Source organism: Nanorana parkeri, unplaced genomic scaffold (genome assembly GCF_000935625.1).
Source record: "Nanorana parkeri isolate BGI_ZX_2015 unplaced genomic scaffold, ASM93562v1 scaffold1250, whole genome shotgun sequence".
Lineage (NCBI taxonomy): Eukaryota > Metazoa > Chordata > Amphibia > Anura > Dicroglossidae > Nanorana > Nanorana parkeri.
In genome coordinates, this window is record NW_017307518.1 from 25,721 (window position 1) to 42,933 (window position 17,213).

A 17,213-nucleotide genomic window follows, 5' to 3' on the forward strand; every position below is an offset into this window, starting at 1 on the left:
ATGTAACCTTCCCAGGATGCAACGCTTGGGCACAATTACATCACTAATGTCTAAGAGGACCAGGGAGTGGAAAAACAGTAGTTTGTACGTAAAATAAAAATATGTTTTTTTAACTAATGAATGCAAGATGATTTCATATCAGCATGCAGAGCTGCATATTAATGTGATTTGTAGTGAAAAGGAGATCAGTTTAGGGTACATAGTATAAAAAGCTCCCTGACTCCACTGTTCCTTCAACTGAAGAAGCTCACTGCCTAGTAGAGACTTTTGCATTGGACTGTTAAGTGTGGGTGGGGCGATGTGTTTGAGGAGGCAACATTTACCTGCAAGTTGAGCAGAATTCAAGGCCTACCCATAGCAGTCTCTAGGATCCGGGGGCTCCATGGGAGAGTGGCAAGCAAATGAAGGAAAATGGAATGCTTAAACACGTTTCTGAACAGACAGATTCACTTTGTAATAACTGTTTTTGTTTTTTTCTTTTTTCAGCTTATCATTTACAGTTTTTGACATGTCTGGACAGGGGAGGTATAGGAACCTCTGGGAGCACTATTATAAGTAAGTGACCTATTGATTTTGTTTTTTCTTACACAAGGTAATAGATTGCCATCTTTGTGTCTCTTGGGGGTGATGAATGCAGTTATCTCGGACAAGTTTTATTGTTTCTCTGCTTGTTGCTGATCTGTTCTTGCAAATGCAATTTATTAAACGTAAAAGTATCATCTAATCCTTCCCCTCATTAGTGGAAACAAGTGATAACTTTCCTTATTTCCACATTTCCTTATAAAATGGTGCTGGAGGTTGTCTTTAAAAATGTAATCAGCTATGGGACCAATGACCTACAACCACTGAGTCAGTTATCAACTATAAGCATTTGTTGATGATCGAAAGCATCATTCAGATTGGTTGTCACAAGTTTCTGTAATCTGCTCGTCGTCTTTTCCTAATTGAGTGAGTTCATTACTATTACTGTTAGACTTCATTCGGCACATTAACACAGATAATCTGACTCTTTGTACAGTTTGCCCGAGGGAACATGTAATAGTGCACCAATCGCTTGCAAACAGTGTCTTCAGTCATTGGGGGTCTACATCTTTTAGGAGCCATATTGAGATAAGAGCCTCAGTACAATACAATCCTTGTATTGTGCCATGAAGACTGAAATACAGCGTGTGTGTTTGGAACCAGCAAGTGCTGCCAACATGTACTTGTATATCTACCCTGTTTCCCCAAAAATAAGACCTACCCCGATAATAAGACCTAGTACTATTTTTGGGAATTGCTAAAATATAAGTCCTACCCTGAAAATAAGACCTAGTTGTGACCATTCCCAGGGCCGGTGGTGGCATAAGGAGGAACTTGAAGAGCCGCGGGAGAGGCGGGAGAGAATCAGCGGTGACAACGAAGCCAGCGCTAGAGGAAACTAGGCGGCACCGGGGGGGGAGCAAAGCCGCATAAGCCGATACTTCCTCTATAGTCCCAGGTCCTGTCACAGGCGGAGTGATACCAAATGCACTCCGCCTGTGAGGAATCGATAGTGAAAGCGCGCTTCGCTCATTCTGGCCAGCGATTGGTTACCAAATTGCTCTTGGAAAGGTACGGCACCCCTGATTGCTCTGATCACCCTATTTTTGTACATGAATACATGTAGACTGTTGTACATGAATAAGTGTGGATTGTTGCACATAAAAAAAAAATTTAAAAAAAAGACCTACCCTGAAAATAAGACCTAGTGTGTTTTTTTTTAGCCCCAAAAAATATAAGACAGTGTCTTATTTTCGGGGAAACACGGTATGTAATGAAATAAGATTTTAAAATAACATTGATGCAATTATTCACATTTTACATGTTTTGTACAAATGTTAACCGTCCAATCAAAACTATTACTTCATCACTGATAACAATGGCTGCTTAAGTATGTTAAAGCTGAATTACATGCAGATATTAAAGAGAGGTCCCGATGTGACCTTGTTTCATTTTACACCGTGATTATGGGTGTAACATGAAACCTAGTCTAAAAGATGAATTTAGCATTTAAACATAAATATTACTACAGTTTTCTATTCATTTAAAAAATCTTAATTATCATTTTTTTTTTTAAATGTAAGCAGTGTAAGTATCTGAATTTGAATTGGTATTAGCCTCTCGTAGTCCATTTACAGCAGAGCTCAGACTCAGGACAGGGAGAAGCAGTTCTCTCCATTTTCTTCCACTGGGGTTTTCAGGCTTGTATCAACCAAATGCGCCACATTTATAGTCCTATTGCATATTAATTACTTATCTTATAACATTTTCATCCCTATTTTAAGGGAATCAGTTGTGTGTCTCTCTTTTTTATTTAGGTGCATATTATCTCTAAAAATGTGTGGCGGAAAAATTGCTCCTTTTTACAGGTTGCAGTAATACAGGAGCACTGCTCATTATGTATACAGGCTGCCTCCCACAGTTTAGTGATATTGCCTTCCTGCTCTAATTTGGTTGCAGGCTTATGGTTATCTCTCTAGAATCTCTTGTTTCTGGTACCCATAGACGGATTATGGCAGCTCAAAAATGGCTGCATTGGCTACTGATTAATTTTTATGGCTGGCTTCCGAGCTATACCACCTAGCCACTATCTGGGGTACCAGTTATTTCCTAATAATCCCACTATGATATGACATCATTCGCTCCTGTTAACCACTCCAGCCCCCTCCATATAAGTCATAAGCTTGGCTGAGCTAGCTTACAAGTTAATAAATCGCTCTGGGGATTGTGTGCCCCGAGGGCGATCAGATCGTGTCCTCATGAATGACTGCTCTGTGAAGTTCATGAACAGGTCTTTGCTATAAGGCATGGCAAAGAACAGTGGGCATGTGCCAAGTGCATTAACCAGTATCAGCCAATTAGATTTCCGTTTAAATCTGTGAGATTTTATGTGACCAGAGCTCTAAGGTTGAGTAAAATAAAGGTCTTTGTTAATTGTACAAGAATATCTGGAAGCAAATCTGTATTGAAAATTAATAGGTTTCCTTTAGATAAACCTGCCAGGATAGAAATCGAGGAGCTGTCATGGCTGACTTGCAATTAAATGTGCAGTCTCGCAGGTATGTCATTTTAATTCTACCTTCGCTGCCTGGATAACAAGTGGCCTGGAACAAGAACGTGAATGTCAGGCGTCCTAATATGGCAAGATAAAATGTTTTTTTAATAGAATTGGCTGCAGTGTGGGAGGGTTAGATCCTCTGTCAGGACTTTATTGCTGTTTGTATCCCTGCTAGAGAGATTGAGGGCTAGTTCACACCAGCCCCAGTGCGTTCCGGCCCGATTGGTGCCAGAACACACTGGATCGCATTCTGGCCAGCTCACTTTGTTTTGGGGTGGGAGGGGGCTTGGCGGTGCATTGAAGTCAATGGCAGCACAGCCACACCCTCCAGCTGCAGTGCGATCGGCCGCACCAGAACGCCTGGCACATCATTGCCTGCATTCCGATGCGGTGCAGTCAGAAAAAATAGTGCATGCAGCATCTTTTCTGAGTGCACCGCACTGGAACACAGGCACTGATGTACCACACGTTCCAGTGCGGGCGATTGCACTGTGGCTGGAGGGCGTGGCTGCGGTGCCATTGACTTCAATGCACCGCCACGCCCCCTCCCACCCAAAGGAAAGTGAGCCACCCGGAATGCGATCCACTGCGTTCTGGCACCAAACAGGCCGGAACTGGGGCTGTGTGAACTAGCCCTTAGGCCCGGTTCACACCTGGGTGTTTTGTAGCGTGTTCGAACGCTCTGCAAAACGCTCAAACACCGAAATCCCATTATTTCCTATGGTATGGTTCACACCTGGGCGTATTACAGGCCGTATGAACGCGCTACAAAACGTCCTACGCCCAAAGAAGTACAGGAGCTTCTTTGAGGCGTTTTTGTCACGCGTGTTTCCATTGGGATACAGCCAAGTAGCCCTCGGAAACGCGCATATTCGATACGCCTAGGTGTGAACCCAGCCTTAGGCCCTATTCACTCCTGCAAATGGGGCCGGTCAATTGAATCTCATTAATTCTCTGAAGGACTCATACGATCTACTTCCAGCAGGTGGCGCTGTATAATACAATGAGAGCTGCCACCACATGCAGCTATTCACATAGCTTGCAGTTACCTGCGGATGACTGCACCCGAATGCAGACCGCTTGCGTCCAGGTTTGAGTGTCCGGTGGTAATCACAGCCTGTGCGATTACTTGTAAACCACTGTAGGCGGTGCAGCTGTCATCTGATTATAGAGTGCCTCCTGCCTGCAGAAGGTTGCATGAGTCTCATGTAGGAATTCGTAAGACTTAAGCAATCACCCCCATTACTTTGTAAGACTTAAGCAATCACCCCCATTGCATGGGGCCTTCTCCTTTATTTGTCCTGGGGACACCATCATTGGGACAGAAAATGAGGGAGAACGATTGCCACCAGAAAAGGTACAGAGGGGTCACCTTCCAACATGGACACTTGTCTCCGTGACAACTGTCTAAGAGAGATTTCCCTCACTTTGGACAGATTTTCTCTGACAGTCCATTGTATCTTTATGACAGGAAGTGAGGGTTAATATTCAGTGTGACACAGATGGGAAAAAGAAATCTGACAGGGGTTCTAACCATTTCCTGCTCTATCCAAAATGATGGGAAGAAATTGGCTTTAGAATAACATTAAATGTTCCAACCATTCATCTAGCAATGCACCTTTAGATCTCAATTGTTTAGCCCCAGAGGCTGAGAAATCAATCGATTCCCCCATTCATGTTAACAGAGTGGATGGAGGAATCTCCCCTGCAAGCTATTGTATTCAGACATCTGGCTTTCTGCATCTGATTGGCTGCATTCACTGTTAGACTTGTGTTAGACAAATTGACTTTTGTTGAGCTGGGGGTGCCAACAGGGCCCCAACAGCTTGAATTTTGCCCAATTTAGCAAGAATTGTCCAGTGTCAGCATTTAATTTACAGTCAAAGCAGGTCAAACACAGCCACTTGTTGTGGAACTCTTCATTTGTTTATTGTTGAACAAATCACACTCGTTTAGTTTGCTATTTCTCCTTAGGTTACTAGGGGTTCTTTTAGCAGTGAGCTTTTCTGTCATTAATTTAATTTCCAGAATTTTACTTCAAATGTCATATAGTGCAAAATGACCTAGGAATTGTTATGCGTTGTTATTTATTCTTGTATTTAGAGCTGCAGCTAACGATTATTTTCAAAATCGATTAGTTAGCCGATTATTAAGTTCGATTAATCGGTTAATCGGATAAACAATCAAATACATTTTAAAAAAATGGCTCCAGTGATGGACTACTAGTTTGTTTTGACAGGAGCAAGCTTGGAGCGGTGGAAGTAAAAAAGAAAAAAAAAAAGTGTGGTGTGCAATATAGTGAAATGGAAAGTAGTATTTAAAATGTTCTGCAATTTAGTGATCACACTAATGTGCAGTGTACTGTAGGTATGATTTATATTTTGCAGGTGTACACAGAGACCTGTAAAATATTTTAAGGGTTCCTGTGAAGTAGAAAGTTTGAGGAAAGCTACAGCAGAAAGATATTTTTGTGGTCACCGTTGCTGGTTTCCTTCTAGAAAGGCAAGTTGCCTGGGTGTCTCTGATGTCATTACTTCCTGAGTTACTGACCACCAAAGATTAGGCCAGGGGAGTATAGTGAAGGTATGATTCCTCATCTCCTTCCAGGTCATTTTCTTAGAAAATATTGAAGGCCGGGTCAACATAACCGTCAGGACAATGACATTTTCAGAATGGGATTATAGCAAAGACAACCTAGGTCAGAGGTAGGCATCATCAGCATTCCAGCTGTTGTCGAACTACAAGAACTATGAGGCATTGTGAGGCTGACAGCCTGTCCAGAAAGTCTGGCTAGTTCACATAGTACAGGTTCTGTGCGAGCAGCTGCACATGCGCATCTACAGCTCTTCACCAGCAAGGTTGCGCACAGCCATGCGCCTGTGTATAGATGTACTAGATACATGAACCCATCGCACTCCCGACCGCTTGTCTCCATGAATAAAGGAAAAATGGGTGCTGCGGTGATCGACGGATGGCAACCGTCAATTCAAAGTAGAATGCGGAGACACCGGCACTCCAGTATAAGCGTAAAGCAAAATGTCTAATTTATTGAAGAAAAACGACATGTCACAAAACTGCGCCGACCGTTTCGGGGTCACACAGGATCCCCTTCCTCGAGCTATGACATCACAGCAGGAGTGCCGAGGTTGCCTACCCCTGGCCTAGGTATTTGTCTCCATCGGTCTCCTTTAACTGGAAAGTAATGTGCAGTCTTCTAAATTAGAAGCCATCCTCCAGAAGTAACTCTTTAGGGCTGTATTGTTTAATAAGACTGAAACAAGTAAGACCTTCTTGTTGTAAGCTGTAAATAATGTGTCCAACTATAAATCTTCTTCCTGTCTTTCCTCTCCGCAGAGAAGGCCAGGCTATTATTTTTGTCATTGACAGCAGTGACAAGCTCAGAATGGTTGTGGCCAAAGAAGAGCTGGAGACCCTTTTAAATCATGCAGGTAAGATTGTTCGGCGCCCCCTTTCTCCCCCTTTTATTCTCATCAGACATTTTAGAGAAACTCGTCTTGTCAGCGCCGCTGACGGCTGCTACTGAAGAGCACTCAGCTCAAATGATATATGTCATCGGTTCAAATACCTAAAGTCTTTCTTGACTGATTTTAATCTCGGTCTCTTCGGCTGTGACTGCAATACATCCCAGCTCAGAGATGGACCAGCAGGCACCATCATGTACTTAGATCTGTAGATACACATACAGGGGAGTTTTGCGGATCTGACACCTCGTCACATTGTGCTTGCTGCAGAATAGCTGCTTTGCATCACAGCTTTTAACCCTTTCGCTGCCAAGGACGTACGCCGTACGGAGCTACAAAAGTGCTTCCAGCTGGCCAGCTCAGTACGTCGTACGGACCTGGCATTTACAGTTCTACTATAAGCTGATGGCCGCTATAAGCTGCTGGCCGCAATTCAGGATGGCTGAGCTTCTTCTGTTCTGAGCCGCTGTCATCCTGTCAGTTTTTGGATGACAGCGGCTCTGTGTAGCGTGGCCGAGTGGGGGATCGTTAAATATCAAGCTCTTCGTATACACTTTTTTCTTCTTATGTCAGTTTATTTACGTTCCACTTTTCACAGATATTTTGCATATTTACCTCTTACTTGTACAACATATGGGTTCTAAATGGGGTTTAGAAACAGGTAAAGTTTAGAAAATATGTCTGTCAATGTTAATTAGGGAGCAAAGGCATCTGTTGTCACAAACCTCAAAAGGCGATTTAATTAAAAGTTGCCGCTTAAACCTGAGAAACAGATGTTGTGTATCTGTTATTTATTTCTGTTATCTATTAGCGCTTCCTAGACAGGAAAACATACATGTCAGACTTAGTTTTAATACGGGAGGAAAATTGTTTTCCACAAAGTTGGAAATTGATTTCCCTGTGAAGTCAGACTTCCTGCTTTAAAAGATGAGACCTGATTGGGTGCTGGTGCATGTTCCTGATTGTTTTATATGTTGTACAAATGTTTGACAAAGAAAAGTAAACATTTCTGACATTGTCTCTTCTGTAGGCTCTGTTCACACCTAGACGACACCTCGCCGTGCGGCGATCGTGCATGGTTCCGTGCGGTCAGGAGTCGCCGAGGTGTGAACCGATTGCACTGTGAGTGCCATTATTTTCTAATGGCACCCCAGTCGTGCCGGGCGGATTGCGCAGTTTCCTGCCCATGCTTCCGAACAAGAAAACAGCCGCATGTCGCGTATCGAAAAAAAAAAAAGAAGGTACATGTACCTTTTTTCTGCGATTTCTGCGCAGATGGCACCCCATTGAAATCAATGGGGACGCGCGGCAATTACTGCCTGCATTGTGCAGGAGCGCGCGATCCCGGGATGCGTGCCCCGGGTGTAGTTCAAGTGTGAACCTAGCCTCACTTTGTAGAATATGTGCTCATTGATTCAAAGTGGGTTTGCTAAGATGAGGGGACACCAGTGGGGAAACAGGGGTAATGGCAAGGTTTGGAGGGAGAGGTAAAGGACTAAAAGAAAAGGTGTGGAGGGGGGTGGTTGGAGCAGGTAAAAGGGTTGGCCAATCGTGGGACATGAGGGGAAGGGGGGTCAACATAGAACAGTAAACAATGAACATGGTTAGTGCAGGCCAGCTCCAATATAAAGTGACACTAATCTCAGGAGTTAAATCTTGGAAAGGCATTTGAGTACCTTAACTATTAACAAAAATGTATCTTATTTGTGTATCACTCGGCTGTATCACTCAAATCATCTCTGAATTGGTGCCGACACTGTCCTCCCTTATGGAGGGGGGCTACTTTTGTTCCTCATGGTCCCTGTGTGTGTTGTAAAGTAGCCACCGCTCCAAGCTCACTCCTGTGATAGATTACAATCTCAATACAAATGAGTAAACTAAACGTGAGATTGTAGTCCATCGCAGAAGTGAGCTTGGAGCGGTGGCTACTTTACAACACACGCAGGGACCATGAGGAACAAAAGTAGCCACCCTCCAGAAGGAAGGACAGTGCCAGCACCAATTCAGAGATGATTTTCTACAACCAAGTGATACACAAATAAGAGTCATTTACGTTAATAGGGTATTTGAAAGTATTTTAAGATTTAAATTCTGAGTTTAGTGTCGCTTTTAAGCAGATTCAGAATTAAATTGTCAGATGGAAATTTCCTCTGCATATCTGAAAATAGAATCTTCCCTATGAACCCCAAGGGAGAAGAATCTAAGGGCTATTCATTTTTATTTTGTTATTTTTGGCTGGAGTTTTGCTTTAGAAATGTTTTGCATGCATACCCTCTCCATGGGTCTTCAGCCCAGTCACGTAATATCTCAGGTCCTCTTCCTCCTTCGGAGGTGGGCAGAGTAGGGCTGCAACAACTAATCGACTAAATCGATAATAATTGATTATGAGAATAGTTGGCAACTATTTTCATGGAGGGAGAGATCATTTTTTTAATACAACCAATCGATTAGTTGAAAAAAAATAATCGGGCAACTAATCGATTGTGAGCTGCAGCCCTACCGCAGAGAACGTCCCCATTTAATGACGTTTAATGTAAACACAGAGCAGAAGCTGTTGTAGGGAGAGCAGGGTGAGCTGAGCTGCTGAGAGATCTCATTGCTTTTGCTGTGAACTTTATTTGTGTGTTTCTCCTAGTCTCTGCAATGCACAGGGATTGGGTTAAGCTCCGGTTTTGATGCAAAAATTTTAAATCAAGATTAGCATATAACACCACCACTTTAACATATGATTTTCACAAACGATTACGTTTGCTTTTTTTAATATTTTCATCATGTAATCGGGATTAAGACAGGTTCACTTTTAAATCCAGCTCACCGAGAACAGAATGACTTTTTGGGTAAAGCTGCACTTTAGTCTACTTTCATAGTAGAAGAACCTGCATGAGACAAATGCAGAGTGAACCCTAAAAAATGTAAAGCACACCTGTAAATGAAATCTATCCAGCTTGTTATAAATCAGGCCGGCCGTGCGCTAACAAAATGAAATGTATTTTTTCAGTATATGCTCTCCTAACCTCATCATCTTTTCTCACTAGAGTGTGATGGCTTTCTGCCCACTAGAGCCTTTAAATATATGACAGTGGGTTCATTACAGAAATAATACTTAAAAGCAATCTGTCTTTCCTGTTGCTGTATGACAGTGCTGTTCAAGAGTGCTGAAATTAATAGTTGAGAATAGCTGATCGGTGGCTCATGCTGGTGAATACAAAAGCTCACAGTGACTGACCTTTTGTGAAGGGAAATCGCTATCTGTCTATAGTGGCTTACGGTATAGGTACCAGGATTTTTCTTCTCTGCTTTCAGAGCCATCCAGCAAATCTGCATCGCACCGTCTTCTGCACATTAACAAAACAGTTAAACTTTTCTTCTTTTCCTAAAATGTGTAGTGCCCTCTCTTCCTTAGAAGTACTCATTTCCAGGCTATTAGCTGCCACTGGAAATTGAAGCACCTGCTATTTGGTCATCTCTGTGTAATGTAGAAAGCGGAGTTCCTGCTGCTACCACAATTCTGTACTGGCCTTTTCCAAGCACCTAATCTAGGAGATCAGAGCTAGTGCGTTCCCTGGTGACCGATATTGGATTTTGGTCTATTCTGAGAGCTAATCATGTGAGAATACCTTGTATGATATTGGAATGGCTTCTCTTTTTGAAGTACTGACTGCTAACTAGGGCAGTAAATAGCACTGAAGAAGTGTCGGCACGCACCTTGTTTATATTACAGGGACTGCAATGCAGAGATCATTTTTGTTGCATAGATGTGTTATGTTAAATGAGGCCTTCATAAAAAAAAAAAAATCTCACATATAAATATGGAGCCTCCTTGTCCCTCACTTGCTCATCACTGATGTGGCATCTAGATGGATGCTGTGGTTTTTTTGGGGGGGGGATGGCTTGGACCAATGACGCTGGCCATTGGTCCACACCATACACAGAGCACAAGCCTCTGACTCTAAGTTAGAATCTTGTTGTAGCTCTGACCTCACTGTGTTAGGTTACACACAGCAGAGAGGAAGCCCGCTGATATTGAGGGCCCACTAACACATTATCTTATACTGTGTTGAGCATGCCCCTCCATTTTCAGTGGGTCCTCAAGGTGCATCCAATGCCTGAAAACTTTCCTGCTTCATGTTTTTTTCCAGCGCACTGCAAGGCAGCATTACAAGCTTTGTGCTGAGGTACAGGTACATTTATTTTGTCCCTGTTTCTGTGGTTGGAGATCTACAACAAATTTATAGGAACACACTACAACATGCATAACCCCCATGGTTTTTGTACCACACATGATTACGCTCACAACAGGGTGCACACACAGGTGTGAATGTGTCTCCTTATATTATTGCAGTAGACCACATTCTCCCCTATTGAGTCAAACCTCATTTTTTCCTGGAATTGGGTAGAGTTTGTGACCAGGGATACCCTACAACAAGCAATGTGATCACCAAAATTGGCAGACGGGGATAATTCAGTGCTGGACTTCTACTAGTGGCTGATGGATTTTAGCAGTTACAAATATGGGCGCACATACGAAGACCAATATAGAAACAGTTGCGTTTAAAAGGAATCTGCTATTGGGGAAACATTGAGGCTGCCATAGGTGAGTCCACCTTCTGAAAATGGCTGTTGCCTCAATGTCATGTGGACTCTCCTTGATTTAAAGTGAAACTATCCCCCCGGGTAGCACCATTCTCTAGTATCAGTTCTCAGAATTATGCAGATGTCAGGAGTGGTCAAGGAGTGGATATTGCACTACCATGTCACACAGTGTCCACCAATAAAATTGGTAGGAGAAAAAAAAAAAGAGGGATTTATAATGTTTCTGCTATGAAAATACCCTACCTGCTAAAAAATGTTTTAAGGTTTAAAGAAGAACTCTGGGCCAAACATTTATTAACCCTTGCAGTGGGGCTACCACTGCACTTCATGGGCTAATTACTCGTATTTGTCTAGTCGCTGGAAGAAAAAAAAAACCCAAAGTAGTCACCCGAACCGCTGAGCCGGCTCCCTGCTTCTCCAGTCATTAAAGCCTGTGTCCTCTTACACTACAGCATTGGAGTGTATACATACAGCATACACTGTGTGTAGAATGTGATGATTTATGGGACCTTCGGCCACTGCAGACGAGGGGGAGAGAGGCTGGAAGGACCGTGTAGCCCCACTTCAACAGGTAATATTTTTGCCTGAAGTTCTTCTTTAAGATTGTATTAATACTTTCAGTTAATGACCTGGAACAAGTGTGCAGAGAGATTTCTTCTGGGTCATCGAATGAAAAAGAACCTAAATCAATGGGTCAGCATAACAGCCATTTAACCAGCATTCACAGAAGGAGGTCTGCCATAACAGCCTTCATGATCTTGACAGGATTACTTAAAGGAGAACTATGAGGTGAGTGATTTTCACTCAACCTCATAGTTCGAGCCGACGTGTGACAATTAAACTGTCACATGTCTGCTCAATAGATCGGGAAGTGAGCGAACACATACCGTCGTCACTCACTTCTCGATCATGTCCCTCCAGAGAGCCATGACTATCACTCACGGCTCCCTGCAGGGATTCCCACGCTCCGATCCTCCAGCGCTGATTTGGCGGACCGGACGGGGGAGGGGCGGGCACAGCTGGCTCTGCCTCTAGATAGGCAGAATCAGCTGTCAATCACGCTGCTGGGTGGATCTCGACAGTAATGTCGGGATCCGTCCCAGCTGCGGCAGTCTCAGTATACCGGGAACTGTAGCTTGCGATATACTGAGTTTTGGGTCACGGGAGGACGCTAGTTTATGTCCTCCCGTGACCCTTAGGAGAACTATGTGGAAAAACACTTACCCCATAGTTCTCCTTTTAAAGTGGAAGTAGAAAAAAAAAAATATTTTTTGTGTACATTGTAGGGGGCATACCCTATGCACTATGCAGTACACATGTCCCATTCCCCACATCTTAACGATGCCGGATGCTGGTGAGGATGTAACTCCTTTGCGCATGCATGCTCCTGTCCTATGTAACTCCTGTGCGCACGAACAGGAGTGATATCATCAGTGGCCAATAAGGACTTCGGAGAAGTGTCGATTGTGGAGTTGGTGGCAGCAGGGAACAGCACAGAGGACCGAAGATCAATCCAAAATTGCTAGAGAAGAGGACATTTCCAGGGTAAGTGTGCCCTAATGTGCAAGTATGCTGTACATACACAATGGTTTAATCCACCTTAATATATCTGCTCTTTTTTGATTATTTATATATATATATAGATAGATAGAGCTATCTATTTTATCTATCTCTATATATATATATAGATCTCTCTCTCTCTCTATATATATAGAGAGAGAGAGAGAGAGAGAGAGAGAGAGAGAGAGAGTCTATATATATATATATATCTCTCTATATATATATTTGCATTTTTTATTATGTGTTTTTTTTAAACTGCAGTTGGACATGCCGTCTTCCTATGTGAATCTAGTATTAAATAGGTTGAAAGTGGGTAACATTTAGCATTCATTGCCAGGCATTTTTGAATAAATACATCTTCTATTTTAGCATGGTTTTGAAATGTCTACATTTCTGATGTATAATAATTTGTTTATGTAAACTAACCTGCATCTTCGGTTTAGTGACCCTTTAATCACATTGTAAAATGCTCCGTCAACTTCCAAACAAATCCATGCTGTGCCTTTAACAATCCACAGACAAGTTTTAGTATGCAGAAACAAGCAGCGCTGCATATTTTTTCCCCCATGTTGTGGATAATTATTATCTGAGACATTCCTGCCTATCAAACCCCATTATTTTCTAAAGTGTCATGTCAGGACTTCTTCAATTACATCCTCTCTGTCAGTCTCATTTTTCCCTCCATTTCATTCCTGTATCTGTGGCCCTCATCCTCCCTCTCCGGGAGCGGTGACTGCAGGTCAGCCTCCTAATGGTCATTGGTGGATGAAAACTCAAAACATCAAGTAAATTGTTTCTGACGGCTGCTTTGATGTTTAAATCTCTTTCAAAGTCCCTCTTCTCTCCTGACAGCAAAATCAAAGCACTGATATTTTCTTTCCTCAAAATTAATTTTGTTTTGTCTTCTTTTTTTTTCTTTTTCTCCCCGCTTTGTGTCTGTTCTTTACTGCGTCCTAATTTGTCTCAGTTCATATCCCATAAGTACCTTTTATTGCAGACTTTTTATATGACATCAGTAGCCTGACAGAATATTACAAAATTGCTGTGAATCAACTAGCTTCTTCCTCTGTTCTGCACTTTATGCCTCTCGTAATATGTCTCGTATATCATGGCAGCGCACACAGCTGTGTTCCTGAAGAGCTGACGCTGGCCTGTCGCATTTTTACTGAGGTGATATAAAAATTTGCTTTCTACATACTTTAAATAAAAAAAGATATTTACATCTGCTACCACAAGTCAGAAAAGCACATAGTAAAAGATGGATCCAACAAGAGAGGAGGGTCGTGTCTGATTTAGTTAAAAACCATCTTCCACCTCCTTCCACACTGGCCACATACCATAACAGTGTTGTGGCCTAACCACGGACATATCGCTCCTTTTTAATAAAACCTTCTCTGGCACATTTCTAAAGTGGTGTTGTGTATGCTATAAATGGCGTCTGAGGATTCTAAGGCTAGAGAAAATCACTCATCCATGCTAAGACATCGTGGATGGGAGACTCTCCTCTGACCGCTATTGTATTAAAGCAGTCACAACACCCATATCTGCCCAAACAGTGATGGCATCGGATGCATCTAATTGGAAGTAGTCACTGTTTGGCTGAGAGCTTTCCATCCAGCTCAGTCATTTTTAAATCAACTTTTGTTGAGCTGAGTGCTGCCGACAGGGCCACCCACGGCTCGGATTGCGATCAATGCAGCAAGAATCAGCCAAAATTCCTGCCCTGTATGGCTGGCTTAAAGGAAGTGAAGCCCCATCCTTGTGGGTAGAGGAATGAAGTGTGTGCTGTAACGTTTACAAGAAGCTATGTGCAGCACCATGCAGGCCCCTCCTACTATCCATAGTCTGCAAGGATTGCATAAAGAAGCACAGGGACCTAGTAATTATGTCACTATAAAATAAGGTATGTAATTAAAACGGAAAGGTTATATTTAAAAAAATTATTGAAGAGGGGGTTGGGGGAGAAACCATAGAAGGCAAAAATGAACAGATTAAATGTCAGCTTTAACTAATGAAACCCCCCAACGTAGATGGTCTGTCTGAACTGCTCCTCCAGTCATGAATTTAGATCAGCCTTTTTCATACAGGGTGCCATGGGGGCCTTCTGGTTTTCTCAGAGGTGCCTCAAAATGTTGTTGTAGTGTGACTGTAAAAGGGGAATAAAGACTTATGTGAAGGGGATCTCTGATGTGAAAGAGGGGCTTCTGATGTGAAAGAGGGGCTTCTGATGTGAAAGGGGGGTGTTGATTTGTCGATGTGAGGGGGGAAACCCACTTGTTTGTGAGTTTTTGCATGGGGGTATTTCACATAAAATCCCCCTTAAAATCAATGACATTTTAGACTGTGGTGTCTCGAGATTTTGCATACTTAAAAGGTGCTGTGGATACAAAAGGTTGAGAAATGCTGACTTCGACAAAGACATATCCTCAACACAATAAAGGGGGGAAAAACATGTAAGGGTAGACTTATGGGAGATACCGGTCTCTGCAGTATATACTGTCTTGCTTATGCAAATATTCAGAGGGAATAGTGCCATGAAATTGATCCTTTCTTTTCATGCCTCTGCGCTGCCTGCTTTTGGACCATGCAAAGTCGTGGCTCACATGGCCAGCCTAATAAAGTGTTTTATTTGCTTCCCTCTCGGTCATTATACCTAACTATGTGTGTCCCCAGGCTTATATAGATATTCTGTCGGCTACACACACTCCTGCACTGTAGATCAAGCTTCTCTGTTCACCTGACAAACTATTGATAGATAATGTATTTTGTCAAGCACCATTCCCTGGATGCACAATCTGTTCTTGTGTGCAGACCTGCCCAGCGGAGTTGAAGCTGCAATACTCTGCATTGAAAGGAAACATCAAAGTATATTGCAGAGGATGTTCTGTTACTTCCCTCTATTGTGCTTGGAAGGTAATAATGACCCATGTGCTTGGCATTTCCTAGTCATTAATGAACAAGCCTGAAGATGTAAGGCCCAGCCTTGAGCTTATCAGCATTTGTGGATGTGTAGGATGTATAAAGACACTCCCTGGAAGTGTTCCTGTTAAATATTACAGTTGTATGCTTAGTAGGATATACCAGATTTTCAGCTTTCAGTATCTGTGTGTCATTTTCTTCTATGTATCTGGTACAGTTTTCCGTTACCTGGGTCTATTATATGAACGGCAATGTAAATAGCAATACGTTTTCAGCATTCACATTCATGAGAACTTTGCTATAGTAGATTCCCAGGACATACATTTTATATTTGGTCACATTCAGCTGAACTTGCTTTGCAGTGTTGTAGACGTTTCACCGCCCATCCAAGTAAAGGTCCCGGCTATAATTGTGAGAAACATACCCCAGCATTTTACAGCCACTTAGGTAACTGGGGTCATAGAATATGTCAAGGGACATGTCAGTTGCCCAAGACAGGAGATGTATGTTTTGCTCATCGTACAGTGGTCTCCATTTACCTTAAAGTCTCTCATGTATACAATATAAAATAAATAAAAAATCCGGGCTTGTCCATGCTAGCAGCACGCTAAAACGATTTGTTTTAGTATGCAGGCCAGTGTCCGCTATGCCAGCGGTGAGAGGTGGTGACTTGCTTTGGTACACCACAAGGCAATGTTTACTTCTTTTTTAGCTTTATTAAAATTTCAGAATGACATTTGATTCATTCCTGTGCACTTCAGCAGAGCGCTATGAAAACATGGTAACTTCAGGTGAGCTCCAGTGTATTGCAGAAAAATGCTCCGGTGTATTGCATGTCTGCCGTGTTCAACATTGCACTGCAACCAACCTGAAGGCAGCATTGCAGTGTGAACAGGGCACATAGAACACAATTGTGTGTGATGTGCCCTTGCAGTGACTGGTGTGGATCAAGTGCTGAAAATGCCAGTCACTGCACATGCCCATAGACAAGAACAGTGGGATCCCCTTCAGATGGCTGTAGCAGGTGGGCTTGAAGAGACCAAAAAAACCCAAAGGTGGGGCAAATCTTCAGTATGTAACAAAGCCGAAATAGCACCTTTTAGCAGAGTGCACTTTCCTGCAGACTTCACATTCGATCATGATTGGGGAGCACTTGATAATCGGAGAACTACTGTATTGTTTGTGGACACTAAGACCCCGTTCACACCAGGGCGTTTTCGTCACGCGCATTTTTCCACCCTCAAACACCAACATTTAAAAACCCATACATGCCTATGGGGACCTTTCACGCAAACACGCAGAACCGCACAATCCAAAACGCCTGTCTCCTGAAATGTTCACTGAGCTACTTTTGTTGTGCTGATCACCGCGGTTTCCATAGAGACGGGTTTTAGTGCTGAAACGCGCATTAAAAACACGTAAGAACGCCCTTACAAAAATCGCGAAGGGAAAAGCACTGAAACTCTGTCATCCTGGTGTGAATAGGGTCAAACTGTTTTTCCACTTTTTTGATTATAATTTTTTTTGTTATTGATTTTTATGCACAGTGTTCTTTTTGATTATCTAGCATAATACATGCT

The 17,213-nt window shown here is 42.7% G+C and overlaps 1 protein-coding gene across 1 annotated transcript in view; it reads left to right on the top strand.

The window, feature by feature from the left end:
• The window catches only part of ARL6 (ADP ribosylation factor like GTPase 6), a 51,768-nt gene that overhangs the window by 17,711 nt on the left and 16,844 nt on the right, over positions 1–17,213 (top strand). The window contains exons 4-5 of the mRNA XM_018568828.1: positions 487–555; positions 6,434–6,528. Coding sequence (XP_018424330.1) covers positions 487–555; positions 6,434–6,528 — 164 coding nt within the window. The remainder of the gene's footprint in view (positions 1–486; positions 556–6,433; positions 6,529–17,213) is intronic.